The sequence below is a fragment of the Pseudopipra pipra genome, chromosome 1 (genome assembly GCF_036250125.1).
Source record: "Pseudopipra pipra isolate bDixPip1 chromosome 1, bDixPip1.hap1, whole genome shotgun sequence".
NCBI classification, from domain to species: domain Eukaryota; kingdom Metazoa; phylum Chordata; class Aves; order Passeriformes; family Pipridae; genus Pseudopipra; species Pseudopipra pipra.
Window position 1 is genome coordinate 152,187,036 of NC_087549.1, and position 22,746 is coordinate 152,209,781.

A 22,746-nucleotide genomic window follows, 5' to 3' on the forward strand; every position below is an offset into this window, starting at 1 on the left:
GCAGTCACTGACATTTGTTTCTTGTTCAAAAAGCAGAGATCCTGAGCAATCTGACGTGTGGGAGCAAAGAACAAAGCCTACCACTCCAACTACATTTGTTTTCTCACTGAAATGTTAAGTGAGATTTGTGCTACAGCCCTCCTGATTGGTTTCAGACAGAAAAATGAGTTGGTCCTGGGATCTTGGCAATTAAATATCCAGTCCTGTGAGCTTGATTTTTCACTCAACTGTCTCTAGTGTAACTAAATCAAAGGGTTGTTGGGAGTACACTGGTTTAAATCATCTGTGAAGAAACACCCCTCAGCTAAAGAACTACTTTCTCCCTCTTGTTCCCGTCAGATCTGTGCTTAATTGCATGTCCTAAACACTTACATAAGGCTAGCAGTCATCTCTCTCTATTTCCAGAAAAAACCAAACCCCACCTTCAAGTGTGATTTGGTGCATAAACTAAAACCATGCCCAGAAAAGATGTCTGCACAAATCCCAGCTTACCTGATGAGCAGGGTTTGTCCTTTTTTTGGGCTTCTGGTGGTTGTGGGCTCTGGGTTCAGAGGCCTCTGGTTACTTGGCCAAGCCCTGGGGTCTTTGTCATCAGCCTGAGTAACGTGGGATGGAGCTTGTTTTGTGGAAAAGTGGCATAATGAGTAGAGCACCAATTAGATCTGTGTCATGGTGGGCATTGCTGAAGAAGTCCAGCTGGTTTCTCTACTCATGTTTTCTCTTTCCTCTTTTCTCATCACACTGGTTTCTCTACTCATGTTTTCTCTTTCCTCTTTTCTCATCACACTTACGCTGCTGTACAATTTATTTTGTCCACAACTCCCTCTACTTCCTGTGCAATAGATTTGTTCTTTTGTTTTCATCCCCTTCTGTTTCCCCTCCTGGTGGTTCTTCTACACACAGGCCAAGTCTGTCTCTGCTCTTTCTGCCCACAGCTGAAGGCTGAGGGGCCCTGGGTATCCTCCTTGTACAGGCAATTAGTAACAACACAGCAGAGATGATCATGATTTACTTCACATCACAGCATAGATGGAAAAATTGGATAATAGCTCCACCCATCTCTTGTATATGTACATATTCCCTGGAACCATTTCTGTCTTTAATTTATTTCAGATTTTTTTTCTCTTTTCTGTCTGAATTATTGTTTTGTTGAGTTACTGTGGCACCAAGTCCCAAAATATAAAATGAGAGGTGGGTAACAGTTATGAAGAGACCAATGAGGAGTCCCAGGATGAAAATACAAGTGTGAGGTGACTTTAGTTCAGCACCAAGGTGAGTGTCCAACCTGCTACTCTTAAAGCACATTTAATTTGTGTGTTGTTCACATATTACACTGGTCAGACTAAAGATCTGGCTTTCCTGGTACCCAGTCTCTGGTACAGGCCAGTCAGGGATATTTAGAGGAGACTGTAGAAATCAAGGAACCATTTTGCAGCACTTCCCATGGCTATTTTCCTGGCTTCTAGAAATTTTCCTTTCAGGGATTCTTTCTCACCTTGTCAGTACTGATACAGAGGTTGCTTGGTCATCCAGTTCCTAACTGTAGGAAGAAGTGAGTAAAGAGGGAATTTCCTGTGGATAGGGCTGACTATCTGGGCAGCTCCATCCCACAGGTGCCAATTTGGGACAAATGGAAACTCTTGTAAACTATTCATAGAGCTCTTTCTGTGTCCAGTCCCCTGAGGTGTGTGATACATGCCCTGTGTCTTGGGCACCTGTTTGGTAGGTCCAGAGAAGCTGCTCACTGAAGATCTCCAAGTCTCAGAGGCGGTTTGCAGTAAATAAAAAGTTTCACTGAAAAGGATACAACTAGAATCTTGTATCAAAATTCTACCATCTACCATTATTTGGCTAAATTTGATTTTTGATTTGTCTGTCACGTGGTTCCTCATTGAAGTCCCACTGTAATTAGAAGGGTAAACCCAATAACTGAATTATTCCCCTTTTCTTTGCTTTTTCCTTTTTTCACTGGTACAGTTCTGTTGTGTAAGTGCATTATAAAACAGAAGGAAATAAAGTTGGCTATATGGAAAATCAAGAACATCTGATGCCTAGGAAGAATAAAAACTTGGGGGTGACAGGCTGCAGACATCTGGATTCCTGTTTAAACAGTTTTCAGCTTTGTCACTGAATCATCTTTTGAAAACTGAATGTATTTTAAAACCCCTTATTGACTGTCTAATACTATCCAGGTGTGTGTTTGATTTTTCCTTCTTACTGACATATTGTCCAAATGAAAAAGCCTTGAATTAATTTAAGTATAATTTAGAGGACATTACCAGTGCATTAAAGCAAGAAGAGGGAGAAAAAAGAGGAGGCAGAGAAGTGGGCTGATTTTAAACACTCATCCTTCAAGAGTTGGGTCCAGGAAATCAGTTCCTGACTCTGGATCAGATTTTCCTTGGTTTGAAGCCGGAGCAAACGCCCTGGTTTACAGATGAAGGTGCCCCCAGCTGTTAAGGCGGGCAGAGATCTGAGAGCACAGGGGTTAATCCGAGGCGTGTGTGCAAGTCCCGCTGAGATAAACCAGGCACTCGGACCTTTTGCTCTCAGAGACACTCTGGCACTGCCGGGAAATTCATTCTGTCTGCAAAACCAAGCATGTAATTTCCCTTCTCTCTTGCTCTCCCTTCTGTCCCCGTCTCTGGCCAGTCCTGTGGCTCAGAGGCAGCAGCCAGTCTCCCTGGTGACAACCGGGACAGCTGAGTGGTGACACACAGGTTTTCACTGCAGGAAGCCCCCAAACTGACTTTTTTAACCTACTGGTCAGAAGAGGAAGGCTGGGGAAACCCTGAAACACCTCTGTGCTTTGGAGAGAGAAAAAGTGAAGAAATGACATAAATTAAAATAAAATAGTAAAAATAAAAAAAAAACCCCACAGAAAAAACAAACACCTCCCCGTCAGCATCCGACTTGCATCCACAGAAAGCTTCCAGCTTACACTCAGTGTTATGTCAGCTTTACACAGAGATTAAAACTGATCCCTCCTCAGTGAACACCAGCTTGTGTGAGCCGTGTAAATCCGCAAGTGTGTCCGTGCAGCCGTCCGACTTGGCATCCAAACCACCTCCAAGTCCACAGAGCCAAGAGAAAGGACATTTCTACCTGTTTCCAAATGAAACAGAGGTGCTGAAGTCCCTGGAGCATGGATTTAGTTGTCAGTCTTATTTACTACTCTGAGATGTTCTCTGCTGCCGCTGAAGCTGAGCGTGAATAACTCACCAGCCTGCACAGATAACTTTGCTTTTTGTTTCAGTCCGGCTCGAGACAGAAATCCCATCAAAGCTTTCGTTCCAATCCCTGTGCTGAATGATGACACAGGAGTTCAAGAAGTAGAGGGTAAAAAAAATTCCTGAGGCGCTCCTAAAGATTTTTCCAGGAATTTTTAAAAGCCTCTTAAAAACGGCGGCAGAGATCGAACGCTGGTAAGGGAGGGGAAAGGAAAAAAAAAAGGAAGAAAAAACTTTGGCAGGCAAGCAGTGTCTTACATCAATCTAGCAGTCAGCATCTATGTAGATGTTCTTTCCTCCTTTTGTGCAACACCCCTTCCCTCCTACAGACCACCCAAAGCCCTATAAATAATCCAAGGACTGTATTTTTCCTCCAGATTTCTCTTCAGACCTCAAAGGAAAAACTATCAGGCAGAGGAAGGGAGAGAGGGTGAAGGGAAAGTAAGGAGGGGAGAGAGAGAAAGAGGAAAGATGGCTAGTGAGTTCAAAAAGAAAATGTTCTGGAGGGCAGTGGTGGCTGAGTTCCTTGCCATGAGCCTCTTTATTTTTATCAGCATTGGCTCGGCTCTGGGCTTCAGCTTCCCCGTGGTGGGCAACAAAACATCCACGAGGTCCCAGGACAACGTGAAGGTCTCACTGGCTTTTGGGTTATCCATCGCTACCATGGCCCAGAGCGTGGGCCACATCAGCGGGGCCCACCTGAACCCGGCTGTGACCCTGGGGCTGCTGCTCAGCTGCCAGATCAGCATCTTCAAGGCGCTCATGTACATCCTTGCCCAGTGCCTGGGGGCAGTGGTGGCCACTGCAATTCTGTCAGGAGTCACCTCCTCTCTCCCAAACAACCTCCTGGGGCTCAATGCGGTGAGTAGAAACTTTTAATTCCTCCTTCTTTATTTTTTTTTTTTGTTTGTGTTTTTTTTTTCCAAGTAGAAATGTAACACCTGTAACCTGTGCAGGGGGGGGGGTGATGGTGACCTCAGGCAGCCAACTGCTTATTGTAGCAGAGAATTCAGCCCTGCCTGATTCCAGGATGGATCTGTGTCATAGGGATGGTCCTTCCTCCCCACCCCTATTTCAGAGATTTAGGATGTTCTGGTCAGGATGAGTTTTGCTTATGTTCAGTTTTTTACATCCAAGTTGCTGAAAGGTGGTTCTTGACAACAATTTAACACTGAAGTCTCTGGCAGTTGACTGATTTTCATGATTCTGAGGGTCTCTGAGGTGACATGCTGATTAATGAGCATTTACCAGTGTTGTTTTGGCTTCTGTGAATGTGGTTCATTTTCAATAACTAATTAATGGTTTGTGTAACCTGATGACGACTGCAATGAAAACCTGTGGGAGCAGGGAGAGATGTGTAGCAAGAGAAACCCTGTCCACAAAGCTGTGAGCTTTACCTGTTGCATTAGGCAGAGTGCTCAGATCCTGCCTGACACAATCCCAGCTGCCCTTTCTGTGTATTTCTGTGCAAAAATGGGACAAACTCTGAATTCTCAGGCGAAAAGATGTGAGGCAGCTGCAGGTAACAGAGGTACAGGTTTCATCCCACTCCCAGCCAGATGCTCACATCATGCTGCCTAAAAACTGCCTGCCCACAACTCCTCCTCCTCAAAATGTTGTCATTTTGCTGTTGTTGTTGTACCATAATAGGAGAAAAAAAGGCTAAATACACTTTTAAACTTGAAATCATCCCCCTGTCAGAGGCAGTGCTACAGCCACTGCATTACACACAGTACTATAAATGGAAATTGCCTTCTAGTCACTTATTTCACCTGATCTCTTAAGAACAGGTATTTCACATACTTTCTGTAGCCCCTTTCTTGCAGAATACTTTTAACTTGAGCTAATTTGAAAGATGTACCTAACTGAAGGGATATTTGGGACATAAAGCTGCAGATACAGTGCATTTTCTGAAATAATCTAGGCAAAATATTAATATGATTTTTGCATGCTGTGGCATTACAGCTAATTCAGAAGATGAGCCAGTTTTTGAAAATATAATAAAACCTGATGTTAAGGTGATTCCTGAGCAGCTCAGTGTCATCCACCCTGGTGTGGCTCTGAGTTGGCTGCCTTCCTCCCTGGAGCCTGGTGCCTGCAGCTATTCTGTCCTGCCACCGTCTTGGAAATTCTGATGGGTTGACTCAAAACACTTTGGGGAAGAAAAGTAAACAATTTTATTGACTCCAGAAGGCTCTGTCTGTGTGTGTGATACACGATCTTTTCCTCTGAAACCACTGGCAGAGGGAGCAGCTCAACCACATGGGACAGGGGATCCACCCAAGTGGTTTCCTCGAGAGGTCCAAGTGCCATTAAACACGGGAGGTCTGGTTTCGGTAGCACTTAAGCTTGGCCTTTCCCTTTTGCTTCCATAAAATCCTGATGACTGGTTCTTTTCTCTAACCAAAAGCCCTAAAACTGGCCATTTGTAAAGGGGGGTAAAGGTCTTCTTGCTCCTCAGTCAGTAACTCCCCGAGCTACAAAGGCAAAACCAGGCAGCGTTTAAGTCTCCATCATATAAATTTTTACAAATTTGGCCACAGTTTCTGTGCAATGAATTAATACAGTTCCTAAAATCCCTGGTCTCAGTGTTTGTCATTGTCATAAACTCAGAATTTTGAATTTTTTTTTTCTTTTCTCTTTCACATCTAGTTATAAATGTTCTGGCTAGAGGAGCAGTGGGGAGACCTCCCTGGGGATGGGGAGGGCAGCAGCTGCTCTTCTCCCTTGCAGGAAAGAACCAGAGAGGAAGGGAAAGTAAATCCATTCATTTCCCAGTGACAAGCTTGGAGTGTCTGGGGAGGGGAGAACTGAGAGGGGAGTTGGGCCTGAGCTGTGCTTGTGCAGAGCTGTTCTCAACAGGGCACATCCTGAAACCACAGCCCAGCACCAGGTGCCTCCCTCAGCAAACACAGGACAAGGAGAAACCACGGACAGTTGCTTTTATGTTATGCTTTTTAACCAGAGGACAAGGAGGGGAGGGACAGAGCTGGCATCCCTGCCAGATGCTTTGTCTTCCTGCCCTTCTTGTGGGAAATGAGGTGTAGACTCACTGCTGGGATGGTTGTTTGATAAGGTTGGGAAGAGGGCTTGGATGTGTGGGACTTCGTTCTCTGTCTTGACCCTGCCATGCTCTTGGAAAGGTGGTTTTTTTTAACAGAAAAAATGGAAGCAGTTTAATGGAGTGAGTGTCCATCCAGTGTTCCCAGTGGATACTGGGTGGGGTGCATGCCTGAGTTTAGATTTATCCTGCCCAGCTGTAGGTCCTGCACTGAGGGACCAAGCTGAGAATCCATTTCCATAGGCTTCTCTCTAGTTCACAGAGAAAGAGAGACAAAGAGAGGGACTTCAGCCTTTAGATCCATTAAGTTGTCCTCCAGAGACACCCAGATCTTCTTTGGCCTGATGAAGCTCTAGGCTTGAGATCCTCTGCTAAGTATCCAGAATTAAGTGGGATAAAATTGTGTCTTTCTCATTGCCCAAAGAGAACAAGGGAAACACAAGCAGATGAAGCACAAAACCCAGCCATGGAAGGTGCAAGGCTGAAGAGAAAGAAGGGAGAATGAAAATGCAGGATGTTCCTTTAACATGTTCCATATTAAGATCTGTTTTACACTAAGACAAGCAAAGCAGTCACACATTAATAGTTTGATCCAAACTTTACTGAAGTCAAAGGAAATATTTTTAGTTACTTTGGCTGATTCCAAGTAAGACATTTTGGACAAAATTCAGGGAGGTATTTAGATTACTGAATCCTTTTAAAACACTTAACTTCCAATATATTCTAGTAGTGGTGTGGGTGCCAAAGTAAAAACTTCAAGAATTGGAAAAGCTGAAAGAGGGGTATGCAGTGTGCTTGCTCTCTGAAAAAATCAGATATTTTTCCTTGCATCATATTGTATCTTTTTTTGGAAGTTGATTTACTACACGTTACAAGTTTCCATTAGGTAAAACTGTAAGAATAGAGAATACCTAATCCCAAATGCACTCATCTGCCAGCAGAGCTGGCTATTGTCTAGTGAGGACAGATCTGTAGTTTGGATAATGGAAGAAACTATGCAGCATGAGCAGTTAATGACCAACAGAGAGCTCAAGCAGGAAGGACGGGTGAGAGTAGCCTCCCGTGCTTTAAGGTAACACAATATTTGCTGTTCAGCAATGATTATCTGGAGAACTTTTATCAAGCTTTTAAAAGCATTCTGAGGAAATTTCTTTCGCTCAGGTTAATTTTATATATTCAATTAATCAGAGTTTGTAAGAAACGCAGACGCCGCTTTACAATTTCATATTTTCTGTGTTTTGGCACACGGACTGGAGTGCCAGGAAATGTGCCCCCTAACTCTTGGGGCTATAATTTAGAAAATATTTGAAAACTCTGCCTTCAAAGTCTGTGATGAAAGATATTGTTTTAAAAGTTAGAAGTGGATCAAAAAGTATAGGCAAGAAAAACAGACCTGAAGGTAACGTTGCTCGGGTAGATAAAGAGAAAAGAAAAACAACCAAGAATAACAAATAGAAGGACTTGGGTTTAGAAAACACTCAGTGGACTGATAAATGTTGTTTGTGTAACTGAAGTTCTTTCTGGAAAAGACAGGAGAGATCTGTGGTCAGTGGATTTGGAGGTTTGGTGCATTTTGTTAAGGCAGGTGAATAGTCATATAGATGCTATTCCTGGAGCATGGAAAGTCACCTGTTGCTGGAACACCCTTTGGATTTTCAGTGTGACTGGCTGTGTCTCTGCCACTACAGCTGAGAGGAGTGTCCCCAAATCTGGATCAGCTGTGGCAGAAGAATTTGTTCCCATATGGGTGCAACATCCTCTGGTGACAAACAGTGCCCAAATCCTTTCTGAAAGTCAGGGAGAAAGGAAACCTTTGCTGTCCTTGACTCTTCACACCAGGGCAGTATCTGCTGCTTTGAGACACCTTCCACCCTCACCAAAGTCTCCCCACGGAATCACAGAAATGTGGAATGGTTTGGTTTGGAAGGGACCTTAAAGCCCATCTCATTCCAACCCTGTGCCATGAGCAGAGACACCTTCCACTAGACCAGGTTACTCCAAGCCCAATCCAGCCTGGCCTTGAACTCTTCCAGGGGTGGGAATGAGTCCTCTTTCCATAACTCATCCCACTAAGTTGGATTGTGATCCAGCACCAGCAGAGCAGCTTAGAACCCTTATGCTGGAGGTGTGTTTTTTTTCTCTGCTGTCGATATGTTCCCCAGCTCCAATCTTATTCTGGTATTTGGGGAAGATGAACAATCTCTTGTCTCCAGGAGACTGGAACATAGGATGGGGCACAGGATACATGGATCCTTATCTCCTGCACATGATTTTATCTCTAGGGCATCAATCCTAGTGATTTTTCTCCCAAAAAATTTCCAAGGCACAGAGACTTCAAGTAAAAACAGAAATTGCCCCTGCACTGGGAATTCCCTTTCGTAAAGTTAAGAGCTGCCACACCTTTTAATGGTATTCCTGGGTCAGCGCTGAAGTTTTTACCCTGATATTTCTCGTTGAATCTTTCCAATCCTTTAGAAAGTTCTCTCAGGGGGCGTCTCGGATGGGAATCACCAAACTCCCAACATTTGGTCCAGCCCAGTGAGCCACTGGTGGCCCTCTGACCATGGGGATCAGGACTCGCTTGGTTGCCCTCGATGACTCAGTGTTTGCCCTGTGATTTCCCTCTCTCCTCTCGCCCGCGCCCTGCGGGTCTGTTCTCCTTCAGCCTCAAATTAAACAAAGGCGGCTTGAGTTGGAAGAACTTCCAAAATAAACTGAGGGCTTGACAGCGTGAGTGGACAACCGAGTAAGTGATGCTGCTTTTCCTCTGAGTCAGTGTGGAAAATTGCAGCTCCAGAGGTGCCGCTGGATGGACGGGACACGCAGCTGAGTTGTTGACCTTTTAGCGCTCGTTAAAAAATCCCTGGATGCCTTTTTTTTTTTTTTAAATTTAGATTATATACTGTGACTTTCTCCAGCCTCAATGCAGTCAGGAGCTTCATTCTCCCTGTCTCTGCCCCCTGCACTCCCTATTTTTGATCCAACATAGGCTTGTCCTGCCAGGCTTGTCCTCTACTGGGGCACATCTGCGTCCTCGAGCACTGGGGCTTTTACAAGAAGTCACCACATTTTTTGGAGCGAGCAAAACGGTTTCGATGCATGAGACTAATCTGGGATTTTTATTTCTTAACAAAGAGCTGTCACAACAATGGCTCATTGTTCAACGTCAGTTTTTGCAGCAGAGGCCTTTCATGGCCTGCCAGCATTGTGTTGGATCGCCCCAGGCCGGGCAGGTGGGACACAGGAAAGGCACCTGCTCAAAAACTGGCCACGGTCTTGGCCTCTTTCTAATGAGTTCACACAGTGACAGCAGAAACATTTGGGCTGATAACCTGATGGTTATCACCCATTCTCTGGAGCATTTTGGGCTAACGGGTTACAGCTCCAATCCTTATCTCAGATCTCAGAGCTTATTATCTAATTTCCATTTCCAATATTTGCTTAGTGCTTCTATAATAATACAGCCCTGTCCCGAGATTTTGGCAGAGAACACTCAGGGATGCAGCAGCACAGCCACTGCTGGCACAAGGCAAGGCCTTAGTGATCATCCAGCAGCATTTTGGTGCTAGAACAGAGGGGTTAAAGGGGGGTTTTGTACCATGGTCCACATCCAGAGGACCCGAGGACATCTGGCTCACTGTTTCAGAAATGCTCTGCAAGACTCAGATTAAAATGCCCTTTATTTATTTCTACATAGAAATTATAGAAATTGATTAAAGGAGTGCACAGGAGGTTGCAAAACATTGAGTTGCCATAGACCTAAAACCATTATTGATTTGGTGGATAAATTACTATTGTAATTCAAGTGGAGTCATGCCGGGATTTTCAGAGAACAGTTTCTTTCTGTGTTTGATCAGCTGTCAAACTAAGTAGGATAAAGTGTGAAATATAAGGAAATTCATTTTGCCACCACCCTTCCTGACTGGTGAATAAAAAGTTAAAATGGTTTTCCCCTTCCATAGGGTTCTATGTGTTGTGCCATATGTATGGGATATTCTGTGTGTACATGTGTTCACACACCAAAGTGATAGATCTATCTCTAGCCCAAATTCCATTTTTTAATTTAAATTAAAAAGAATTTAAAAAAAACACTCTGTTACTGGGTGTCTAAAGCTCTTACATGGCAAGAACCACAGCCTGGGAACAAATGGAAATTTCCACAGTAAACATGAGAATGGATATTATGGATCAATTCTGGGTAAATTGATCCAATGGTAAGAAAAAACATAGAAGTTTTTGTAGCAGAGCTCATGGGCTTCAACAGATAATGTGAACCTTCAGGGAGTCGAGGATAACATTTCTTTAATCAGAGAATCCTAAATAATATCACTATCCGGGCTGTATAGGTATTTTTAAGAGAAGCATTTTTAAAGCAAGGATACCAAACCACATCACAAGTACTAAAGGAAGAAAAAATAGCCCTTGAAAAATTTCCTGTTTGTCTCAAGAGGAAATTGCCTGTTTTCTTTAGAGCAGTGGTACGTTTTTGCTTATTTGTCCATTCTGTAGCTTAATCGAGAGAATTCAATAGCAGAGAGGTCTTTACCTGGTACCACAATTGAAAATGCCAAAGAAATCTTCATTCTCAGAGAAATCCCTATTCCAGAGTTAGGGAAACCAGTCCAAGCTATTGTGCTTGTGCTCAACTTTATAGAGAACAAACAATCTGTATGTTCTGATCTGTATTTTTAAATTTCTGAATTTCCCTGCCCTTAGGTGTTGTCTCTTTATTACAGGTAAGCAGAGGCAGCTTTTCCCTGTGTGCTGATCTGGTACCTGTCACAGTGAGACCTCATGGTCTGTGGCTGTGCCCGTCAGTACCTCCAGAATAATAATTATGCAGATGTCACAGAGCATTTGAATGTCTCCTGGAGGTTTTCCTGGCCTGGCTGGGAGCAGCAGGCAGTCCTTGAGTATTTATTAATGTGTAACCTGATGGGGAAGTACTGCTCTTCCTGGCATCCAGAGCCAAGGCTGGTGCAGGTGTTTATCTGCTGCAGCTCCACTGATGAGATCTGAGGCTAAGGCAAAACATCGACCTGTTAGATCAAATATACAGAGCCTGACAGGCATCCTGGAGGAAACTATAAACAGCAGGAGGGCAAAAATGCAGCCTGAAATCTCTGCAATGGGTTTCTCTTTTGGCATTTGTAGACTAGAAAGGAGCAAAGAAATGCTCTGTGTGCTTCCCTGGATCACCCCCGTGCATCCCCTCTCGAGGAACCACTGAGAGGTATCACAGAAACCTGAACTTTTCCAGGCTCTTGACACTGACTCTGAGCCGAGGGAAGTCAGTGGATGCTTTCAGAGCAGAACTGTGGCACATTTCCTTACACACATACACAACTTCTCCTGAAGGCAATGCTGACTGTGTTTGGAATGAGTAAGGTCGGGTTTGGCCCCTTTTCCTTCCTTTGTTATGACTTTTTGCCTGATGAACAAGGTGGTGAAATGAAGGAGCTGGAACTGTTCCCCTGATTCCTGAAATACGTTGCACATACTCAGAGCTGCTTTTTAACTCCATGGAAATGCCAAGGCTGCAGAGGACTGACTGTATGAACTCCCTCAGACATGGAAAGTTTGAAAACTTCACAGTTTTCCTGGAGTGTTTGTCTAGAAATATAAAATATCGCCTTGGTGCAACTGCCAAGAACCATATTGTGAGGTTTGTGCAAATCCAGCTGGTTATTCCAGTAACAACATAGAAAGGAAGATCCTATTAGGCTCAAAATTCAGATATTCCCAAAAATTCTCCATTGAAACACTGTCTCCTTTTGGGATGGTAATACAGGAGATCACAAACAGCTCTATGATATAAATGAGTGCTTCACATGTTACAGAAAATTAACTATTTGCTAGATAAAGAAAAAAAAATAAGAAACCTCACAATTCCTCATCCTCTCAACAGAAGGTGTTTATTTCTCAGCAGCAAGATTTAACAACCAAAAAAAATTGCTTCCCCAAAAACAACTTTCCCAGAGGCACATGAAAAAGTGAAAGTGTAAATAAGACAAATGGTCTGTCCCCAACCAGCTGTGCCAAATGCAAGTCCTATAGAGGGACTGACTTTTACTGCCTGTCACTGGCCTGACATAAAAACTTTATGTGCTCTGGTTTAATATAAATTAAACCATCTCTCTTCTCTTCACCAGGCTGCTGTGACACAAAGCCCTGGCTGGTTTCTCCTCAGCCCTCAGGGAGGGTGGGAGGAGGGAGGTTAATCCTGTTCCTGGAGGGTGTCTGCTGCCCAAAGAACGGAAAATATGATTTCTCCTTTGGGAATTGAATGAGTCTCCTTTAGAGCTCTAAAGGCTGTATTTATAGGAAGGATAATCTAACAGAGGACAATATGTTTTGTCCCCAGGTTCTGCTGAACGTTTCTGTTGTTGATCTAGGACAGGATCCAAAGCTAATTCATAAGCAGGTTCTGAGTGCTCCTGTCATATTATTTTAAGTGAAACTCTTTAGATCTTTGCCTGTCTCTACTTCCTAAAAAAATGAGACTTTTGTACTCTCTGAATCCCTAACACTCAGTGGGTATAGAAACATCCATTTCACAGGGATATTGTTAAAGTGAATAACTGCAGTTAAATAGCCAGGGATAAAATCTCTGAATAAATTTTGACTATCAATTAAAGGAAGAGTTATAGCTATGGAGATCTGGGACAGAATTCCAGCAGAAAAAAGGTATGTTATCAAGGTGGAAGTTATCGAATTCTTTTCATGACAGAGCTGGAGCTGAAAGAGTGAGAAAAGTCTGAAAAAATGGCAGGTGAGGTAGAAGGAGATGGTTTGCAGGGAAGTAGGGACATGAATTTCTGAGGTTACATTTGAAGAACATTGTATTGAAGAACTTTGCCCAGCTAAGCACTGAAATGATAGTTGGGATAAAGAAGCATAATTAATATTTCAAGCAAGGGGATGAAGAAGAGAGAATGAACCATTTAAATTAATGTGAAGGCTTTCACTTATTAAGAAAAAGAAGGAAAATCAAAGAAGGGAAAGTTCAAGCTGCAGGAATAAAATGCAGTAAGACTGCAAGAGTTTGTGTTTTTTTAATAAAATACTAAAGATCTGCTTTTAAGAAAAATATCTGCCATGGCAGAGATAAGGTAATAATTTAGTGGGGATGGCTGAGATATGCAAAGAAAAGAAGCCCCAGCCATTAGTGATGTTATATGTCTCACTAAATTGCTTTGCCCTGAATTTTCTCCTTCTGAAGCACACCAGCCAGCAGGGCTTGCAGTGGTGTTTCGTAAGAATGGGGAAAGCTGACATTCCCCTGCTAAAAAATAGACCTCTCCAATTCCAGAGGCCTATGATTTTTCAGGAACAATGAGAAACTAATCCCTGTTATATGAAAGTGAGCTGGACCCTAGAAGCCACAATCCTGGGTTTGTTGGATGAGGTGGAGCACAGCACCACGTGATGGAACCACCTTGCATAACAAACTGTCTTATCCATGTAACGGGAAACAGGTTTGGACTTGATATACTTTTGGTCATAATGAGAAAAATATGAAGGCACCAGAGAAGTACACAGTGGGGTTTACCTTGGGCCAGTTTAATTTCCTGTCCCCATTTCTCTTCTGAAGGCGGACAACGGACAAATATCCTGTCCTAAAAAATTATTTAAAAAAAAAAAAAATCAAAAGGAAAGAAAACATACCATTAATTTGCCCAAATTGTTGCTGTGGAAGTCAGTCAGCTAAACATGGCAGCTAAGGGCACTTCTGAGAAACAAATTCCACAGTTCCTGCCTCCTGTCTGATGTGGAGAACTGGAAGCAACGCGACTGCTCCCCATTTCCTAGGACAAAAAGCAGGTGTTCCTCTCAGATGGTTACTCCCATGTTCATGGCTAGATAATGATTTTTCATTAATATTTACCTCAGGTTTAACAGTCCTTGTTTGATTACAGCTCATGTCTCTTGAGTCACTGACCTATATGTGTTGTATCACTGGTAGATCTGTTCAGAGCCTTCACGGGGATTGATCCACCACTTGATGTTCCTCTATTTCCTTCTGTCACCAGCTGCTTCTAGACATTAACTCAGCTGAGCCAGAGCAGCACTGAGGCAATCCTGCCCCAAACCTTCCCCTAGGAAGAACCTTTCCAAAGAACTAAGGTCCCTTATATAATATTTCAGCTTGGAAAGGACCTCGGGAGGTCTCTGGTCCAACCTCTTGCTCAAAGCAGAGTCAGCACTGAATTCAAACTGGATTTCTCAGGAGCAGCATTAACAGATAAAGTTAATATTTGAATGGGGACCCATTCCATCTCCAGTAATGCAAAGCAGAGGGCTCCAACTTGCCTTAAGTGCTTCCTTAGGTCCCAATCAGTTGCATCTCTGCAATCCAGGACCTTTCTGGATAAGATTTGATTTCTGTACATTTATTGAGTTCCAGCAGATTTTTATTCCACGAAGTTGTTCGGATTCACAGTGAACTGGGGTAAAAATATTAATCATAGAATCATTATTGTTGGAAATGGTGGAATTCTGCTCACAGGATACACCTCCCTTGGTGTGTCTACACGGAGGTTTCTGCTTGTCATCTGGGTGCTGTGACAGCCAAGAGAGAATTACTCAGTGCAAGTTAATGCAGCCAAGACTGATTCAGCTGATCAGATAAATGTATCTACATTTAACTCTCAGCTCTTGCCAATGATGTAACCCATTTCTCATGTGTGTTTCTGGTCCCTCTTCTGTCAAAATAGTGCCTTAAAAATGAAGTTTCGTGGAATTATTCATGTGAACAAAAAAGGAGAAGAAGCCTGGATAGACTCCTATGGGAAGTGGGAAACTGTGTTGGAGATGAACGTGGGCCTGTGTGCTTCATTTTCAGCCCTTAAAGTGTATTTGGTTCCTTCCAGCACTGAATTTACTCAAGTCTCCCAAGTCTGAAGCATGAAAAGCTCAGAACTGAGCTATTCCCTGTCCTCTGACACTTTTTTCTGTGACTTTAATGACCATTTTTGGGCTGGGATGAGAAGATGTCAGAGACTTCCAGCAGATTCATCAAAGGCAAATGTCAACCGACAGACCTTGTGACCAATGAAGGGAAGAAAGTCACTGCAGTGTGGGTACAGTCACTGGAAAAGGCCCCCTTCACCCCAACACTGCAGTAGAGGTGGCTGTTTATTATGTTTTGAGGCATTATTTTGTCTATTTAGGCACCAGAGATATGGTAACTTCATATTCTTGATGTTCTCTGTAGCAGACTGCCAGATGTTAAGACCTGCTATTGATTTTTAGTCAGGTTTAATGCACGGTACTGCTTCCTACTAGATTTGGATTAAGCTTTAGACAGCCCTGAAGCTCCTGGAGCCAGGTATCCTACAAAAATCCAAGCTTCCCTTAAAAAAACCAGAATAACAAATGGAAAATACAAGGGAAGGACAACAAAGTCATGTTGGTTGTGCTTACCTGGTTCTGCCAAGAGCTTAAACCAGCAGATTCAAAAGGTGCAAAATGAGTCTTGTTGCACTGTTAGCTGGGTAACACAAATACTCTGTGAACAAGGATGATATAAACATAAATATACACATACATATGTGCATTTTAACTTGATACAAGGAGGTGCACCTTCCCACTCTCCCCGTTATGCCACAGCAAAGCAGAACTTCCAAGGTTTGCCTGGGTTTGCCTTGCTTTGGAACAGGTCCCAGAGCCTGTTCCTGGCAGGCTGTGTAAAATTACACACTGGAGGAAAGCAAGAGCTTTCCTATGACATTTCCAGGTTTTCTTTGATTCCACACAGCCCGTCAATAAGTGTTGATTAGCAGGGGGAATGACCTCAAGTCACGTCAGCTGGAGGATGTGTTTTTCCTGGAGGGAGAGGAAGAATATGATTTCCACCTCTCAAAGAAAAGGATTATCAAAGGTTTTTAAAACACAGTTTTGCTCTGATTGTCTTTTGTCTTTTACAGAAGCCCTTCCAACGAAGGGGAAGCCTAATGGTTTAATCTTTTAAAATGTCAGGGTTTGTGAAATGTTGACATTGATGCGTCAGATCTCAGATATGGATTCTCTGGGGTTTAAAAGTTGCATTATGATAGAAAAGAATTTAGTTTGTTCTCTGCTTTTGGGCGTGTGTGTATCAGTCACTTATTTGCTAAGACACCTGGATTTAAGTTTGGCCATTTGGCCTTCCAAATGTGAGTAGGATTTTCCAGGGAGTCTACAAACCATATTCCAAAATTACTTTTGATATCAGGGAAATGCATTTGAAGCCTAATTTATTGAGATCCAAAAATCTCACCATCTTTGCAGTGAAAACCAGTGTTTATTTTTAACAGGGGATGACTTAAGTAATAGAACATTAATTTAGAGATATATCAGGAATTCAGCATGAATTTCTGGATCATGCAATTTTCAGTGCTGCCTCATACATATATATCTATGTCAGACTGATACTTCTCACATGTAAGTCCTATTAATGCTGAAGGTTTCATTAACTGATTTCAGTTTCTACTGTAGGGATGCTGAAGGAACCAAAATATCCACCATTTCAACCAAAATTCCCTTCTATTTGGGGATAAACTGCTTTTAACTGAGAGGATATCACACCTGCATATGGAAGAACAAGACATAAAAATATATTATTAGCGCTTCAGATTAGCAGGACTTGGAAATCAGTTTATTTGCACTGTTTTTATGTAGCTAATCAGATTTGTGCTGACTAAAAACTGAGATTTTTTTTCAGTGCTTAAAAGTTAGATATGATGCTACTTTGTCACAGAGAAGAAACAAGAAAAATGAGTAGAAAAGGTGGACAGTGAAAGAGTTCAGTTAAATGTCTTTAAGTTTTAATGTCATTGAAATATTAGTTTGGGGAAAATTAAGGCGTAAAACCACAAAATCAGATTTATGGCATGATTTCCCATAGTTTCATTATTCTGAACAGATTACAATAACATGTAATTATAGTTTTGCCATGTATGACCCAGCAATTTTCAATGCAGAGGCTCTGACAGAAGGGATAACCTACTGACAGCAGTATTTTTGAGCAGAAGTTTTGCAGAGTTTGCTTCCTACTCCGAGTCAGTCCCAGTCTCAATTTCTCTGGCCTGTGTCCAAGCTCATGTTTCATCCTGTCCATGCAACTGAGTTATTTCTGCTTGACACCAAGTTATTCAGCTCAGTAACAGTCTTGCCTTGACTTACTGAAGACACCACTGAACACAGAAATTAGAAGGAGAACTCAAAACTTGTTATAAAAATGTTTTAGCTCCATGGTTTCTTGTTAAGCACAAATTTCCATCAGTACTCCTGAAATATTGGCATCATTTCTAGTCTGTAATGTTCATTTATGTGATTACTGTGGTTTCAGTGTGTCATATAGCATTTACATTTATAAGAAACTCTACTGATTTCATGACTAGTAATACCATTGGAATATCTATGTCTGCCAGTTTGAGTTTTACTAGACAATCTGCTTTGCTTCAGGAGGAAATTGAAACATTTCTCCCATCAACTCCTGAATTGTGGGTGCTCTTTTATGGATCCCAAAGAAGTTGAATGAGGTTTAGTTTAGGTCTAAGATGCCAAAAAGAATCTACATGTGAGTTAAGTCCCCAAGCTCTTTGTAGTCAAATGAGATCTATACAAAATAAAAGACAGAGCTTTCAGTGATCACCTACATTTCATCAGCTGAATGGATCTCCTCTCCAATGATTACATCCATTACCTGTCCAAGTTAGAGATACATTTCCTAAATATTGACATCAAGAAGGTTTTTAGTCACCTGTGGTCTTCTGTAGAATCTGTGTTATATCCACCAGTCCCACAGAAACACTTGATATCTCAGGTCATTTCACGTGGCATTAGAGGAATATTTTCAGCCAGTTGATTCCTGGTATAGGTATCTTAATATTAATGTGGAAATCTCAGAAGCAATGAGTGAATGCCCTCAGGCACCACAGGTCACTTCTGAAAAAGTAAACCCTGCTGAGGGAGAATCTCTGACTCATTTGTTTCTCACGTGTAGATCAGTTCTGTTCTCGTTCTGTGCAGTGGTTGAGTGTCTGCTTTGTCTGGATTCAGCAGCCACTCAACCATGGTGAATCACCAAGGAATTTGGTTATGCCTAGACTTGACTACAGCAGTGCAAGGTTCAAAACTAATTTTCATTCACTTTTTCTTCCCCCCCTTTTTTTTTTATTTTCCCCCCATTAAGCAAAACTCACCCGAGGAAAGAAATGGCTGTGCAGGTCTCCATTTTCCTATTGAGAAAATAGATCCTACAAAAATTTGTTACACTGGTTGAAGTCAGGTAGGAACATGAAGTGACATTGTCCTTCTTGTCCCCCTGCAGCTTTCAGAGGGAATCAATGCAGGCCAAGGACTGGGGATCGAAATCATTGCCACCTTCCAGCTGGTGTTGTGTGTCCTGGCCACCACGGACCGGAGAAGGAACGATGTCTCGGGATCAGCACCCTTGGCCATCGGTCTCTCTGTTGCCTTGGGGCATCTGCTTGCTGTAAGTTTTAGCCCTCACAGTTTGTACCTGCAATGTCCCACCCCGGGACGAGCCGGTGAAGGCAGGAAGATGATGGGGCAGCGATAGTTTCTTCCTTCTCCTTCCACTTCTGAGACTCTCCCTGTTTCTGCAACACACATGCCCCTTCTTTCGTGGGCTGTGTGGCTGTGGCAGCGAGTGGTGAGGTGGCACATCTGGCAGGCACTGCCATGTAGGATCTGTTTTCCTGATGGGACAGGACAAACCTGTGGCAAACATTCTTCCTCCTTTCTCCGAGGAAGAATGGGTGGGGTGAATAAAGCTGTTGTGAGCATCCAAACCCTGCTGCAGGCTGCCACCTGCCCCGCTGTGAAATCAGGGTGCCACATGTGCCTCACACTGGTTCTCTTTCCCCCCTCCCAGATCGACTACACCGGCTGTGGGATTAACCCGGCCAGATCCTTTGGCTCGGCACTGATCGCCAACAACTTTGAAAACCACTGGGTGAGTTGGATGTGTTTCTTTACTTCAAAAGAGCCTCTGAATATGCATAACCCACAAGATCAGAAACATTTAAACACGTATCAATAGGACCAGCTCAGAGAGCTGCCATTTCTATTTCATTTAACAACGAAAAGTCTCCCTTCGCTCCTGACCAGCCTCAGGCAACCAGAAAGTCCTCAGGCTCATTCAGTCTCTGTGTTCAGAGTAATGCAGTAGATTTTCTTTGGTTATTTCCCCTTATATTTATTTATTTTGAACATTTTACATGTTTAAGCCTAATTACACAAAATCCTGTGTTGTGTATTTATTGTTTAAACCGAGTTTGTAAAGTGCTGCTGCTTAATCTGGTAAAACCCAATTTAGGAAGATTCTTAAGCAGGTTTATAAACTGAAATGGATCATCCAATATTTGAGAGCCAATAAAATGTTCAGCATCTTAAAGTTTTAAGTGCCTGCTTATGTGTTTTCAAGGATAAGTGCTCTGGAAACACTATAAATTTTAGATTATTCCCTGTGGTTCAATGTGGTTAAAATGAGCAGCTTCACAAAAATGTATTGATTTCACCAAAGCTCAATAAAGAAGGCTGATAAAAAAGTTGTAAATGAGCATGTGTTCTTGAATATATAAAATGTAGCTTGTTCCAACTCTCCTACTCATGATTTTGGCAGTCAGTTGCATAGGCATTGGTGGAAATCGAGTGATACTATAACGGGTTGTGAAAATTGTGGGTATGGATGTCATTTTAATCTAAAGAATAAAATACAAGATAAGGATACTGGGGAAATTTTAAAATATTTCCCACAAAAATTTCTATTGGGATTCTAGCGTAAAGCAACTAAGCTAGTAGTTGGTATTTTCAGAACTTAATAGAAAAATTATTATCTTTTGTGCAGACAGAAGGAGATGGAGGTAATAATTATGTTAGACTAGTGGTATTGCTGAATAAAAGAAAAATTTTTCAAACTCAGTGACTCTTTGGCCTTTCAAATCCTTCAATGTCATCAGTTATTTCTAATAAAATCAACCTGTCTACTAAAATCCTTTTATTACCTCTCCTTCCAAACTTCACTTGCCTTGAGTGGTTAGATCAGTTCAATTACAGCAATATCACAACTAAAGAGCAGCTAGTAGGAAATTAAGCCTTTAATTAGGTCCTCATTGAGTAATACTTTCAAATTCACTCATCACTGGAAGTTAATGGGAGAATGGAATCTAATGCCCTGTTGTCCTTGAAATTCTGCTCTGCTGCCAAACCTACCTGGAGCAGCAGAGAAGTTTTAGCAGTAGATACTTGATTTTAAATGTCAGAACTTGGCAACACAGTCACAGTTATTCACCTCCAGGTCTATCACCAATTCATGGTGAGAAATTCCTGATCTCCTGCCACGTGGTTAAGTAAACATTCAGGTTTCGGTGTAAATTTAATGTTCTCAGAGTAATTTTTTTCTGTGAGAACGAGGAACTTTGCAGAAGAGCTTCAAGTGTAGAAAGACCTGATGCATTAACTGGGCTTGGATCTGTGTTTCAGATCTTCTGGGTTGGCCCAATCATTGGAGGAGCAAGTGCTGCCCTGATCTACGACTTCATCCTGGCTCCCAGGACCAGCGACCTGACCGACCGCATGAAGGTGTGGACCAGTGGCCAGGTGGAAGAGTATGACCTGGAAGGAGATGACATGAACTCCCGTGTGGAAATGAAGCCCAAATAACGGAGGACAAGGAAGGGGGGAAAAAAAAAAAGAAAAAAAAAAAAAAGAAAAAAAAGCAGCACATTGGTTTCCGAAGATTTTATCAGTGTTACAGACTCTTTGTAAACCAGCAAGCAGTACTTTGGTTTTTTTAATTCAATACGGTTTTCCCTTTTATGCCCCCAATCCTAATAATATATTTTTTTTTTTTGTATCTGTGGTTTTTCAATTATAGAGTCTTTGGGCCAAGAAGTCATTTTTAGACACCTTTGCATGAGCTAAATAAATTGGGCTGAAATTTAACCCCTCCCTTGCTAGCACCAAATTTTCTGGTGTATTTAGCATGGGCAGTTCTCCCACCACATAACTCAGTAATGATAAGTAGTTCAAATGACCAGTCTGTTTGCTGAAAGAATAGATATTGAGGACAGAGAACCATCATAATGTGGGACTTACATCTGAAAAAAAGCATTTATACAAAAATGCAAGGCTGGTATCTAATGCCAGCAATGCGCAGGAAAATCTATCTCAAATCATTGTCCAAAAGTCTCTTTTGGAATGAAAGGCCACTAAAAATTACTTGTTATGTAGAATTAACCGTAATTTTGTAAATGCTTGATCTTCTCTGATAAAAGTTTAGCAGGGTAAAAATCTCCAGAGTCCCGGGATCCTTTAGACTTTCTAATGTTTTCACTCTCCCTAAATCTGCATCCAGCTCATGGTGAGGGGAGAAAATATGGGACAAAAAAAATGTACAGATATGTTAATTCCTGGGAAGTAATAACTAGAAGTCAAATAGGAGAGTAGTAATAACAATGGCCACAAGAACAACATGGTGCCAGTGTGTGAGCGGGATCTGATTGTTCCTGTGACTACTCTGCTTTTGTTCATCTTATGTAATTTATCTGCATGTTTTAGAGCAAAACAAGGAGAAAAGAAGTCCCCTTTCTTTGTGACCCCATTCCAATAGCCAGCGCTGTGACATTCAGGGACAACAAATAGATGTACACACAGTCTATTTTCTAATGAGGGACAAATACATACCTGTGTGTAAGTCCATTTTGGGGGTCGTTGCTTTGTTTTTTTTATATATATATATATATAAATGTTTATATATATGTTTTATACAGAAAGCCTAGTATACTGTTTTGTAAGAAAACAAGAGCATAAAGACAAGTGGAAAGAAAAGAATTGCAGCATTGCTTAGCAAAATAAATGACACTGGAAACGTGGAGAAAATCAACACTCTAAATGATTTGGAAGACTATTTTCTGTTTTTGGTTTTGTGTGTGTGCTACTTATGATTTCCTGAGTAACCCAAGGCATTAGCTGGTCTTACCTACTAACTGTAGAATATAGTTAAAGCAGATACATGCTGATATACTTGTTCTGCACTAAACAGTTTTCCGTAAGAAATGAGGCCCAGGGGAATCTAAATAAAAATCAGCACAGTCCAGACAAACACCCCAGGGGCAGTGGGAGGGATGTCTCCTCTTAAAGAGACAGTGAGGCATGGGAATTGAGAGAGGATTGACACAGAAATCCATATGGGTTGGATCATTTCATCAACTTGAGCAGATGTACAATGAAAAAAAATAAAAAAAAATAATAAAAAGGAAAATCACCAGCAAAATAAACCAGAATACATTTTATCTCTCTTGTCTACCCTTGGTGTGCTATCCCATGTATTGTCTGTGTGCATAGAGCATGATTGGGTTTTGGGGTGGTTTCAAAATAAACAAAATCGGTTGTGCTAACACAAGAACTGTTCATGATTCTTGATTTTTGATTTGCTGTGTAATA

At 42.0% G+C, this 22,746-nt stretch overlaps 1 protein-coding gene and 1 long non-coding RNA gene across 2 annotated transcripts; one reads left to right on the forward strand and one right to left on the reverse strand.

Moving 5' to 3' along the window:
- Window positions 1-747: 747 nt before the first annotated feature.
- On the reverse strand, window positions 748-14,574 carry LOC135404597 (uncharacterized). Its single transcript, XR_010425718.1, has 3 exons — window positions 14,234-14,574; window positions 13,844-13,910; window positions 748-3,422 (listed from the first exon to the last, which is right to left on the reverse strand). It is a non-coding gene; the product is annotated as an uncharacterized LOC135404597 (long non-coding RNA).
- Window positions 3,568-22,708, forward strand: AQP1 (aquaporin 1 (Colton blood group)). The gene is made up of 4 exons (XM_064639324.1): window positions 3,568-4,091; window positions 18,608-18,772; window positions 19,175-19,255; window positions 20,785-22,708. Exons 1-4 carry the CDS (start codon window positions 3,702-3,704, stop codon window positions 20,962-20,964), a joined length of 816 nt encoding a protein of 271 aa, XP_064495394.1. The 5' UTR covers window positions 3,568-3,701; the 3' UTR covers window positions 20,965-22,708.
- The last annotated feature ends 38 nt before the right edge of the window (window positions 22,709-22,746 follow it).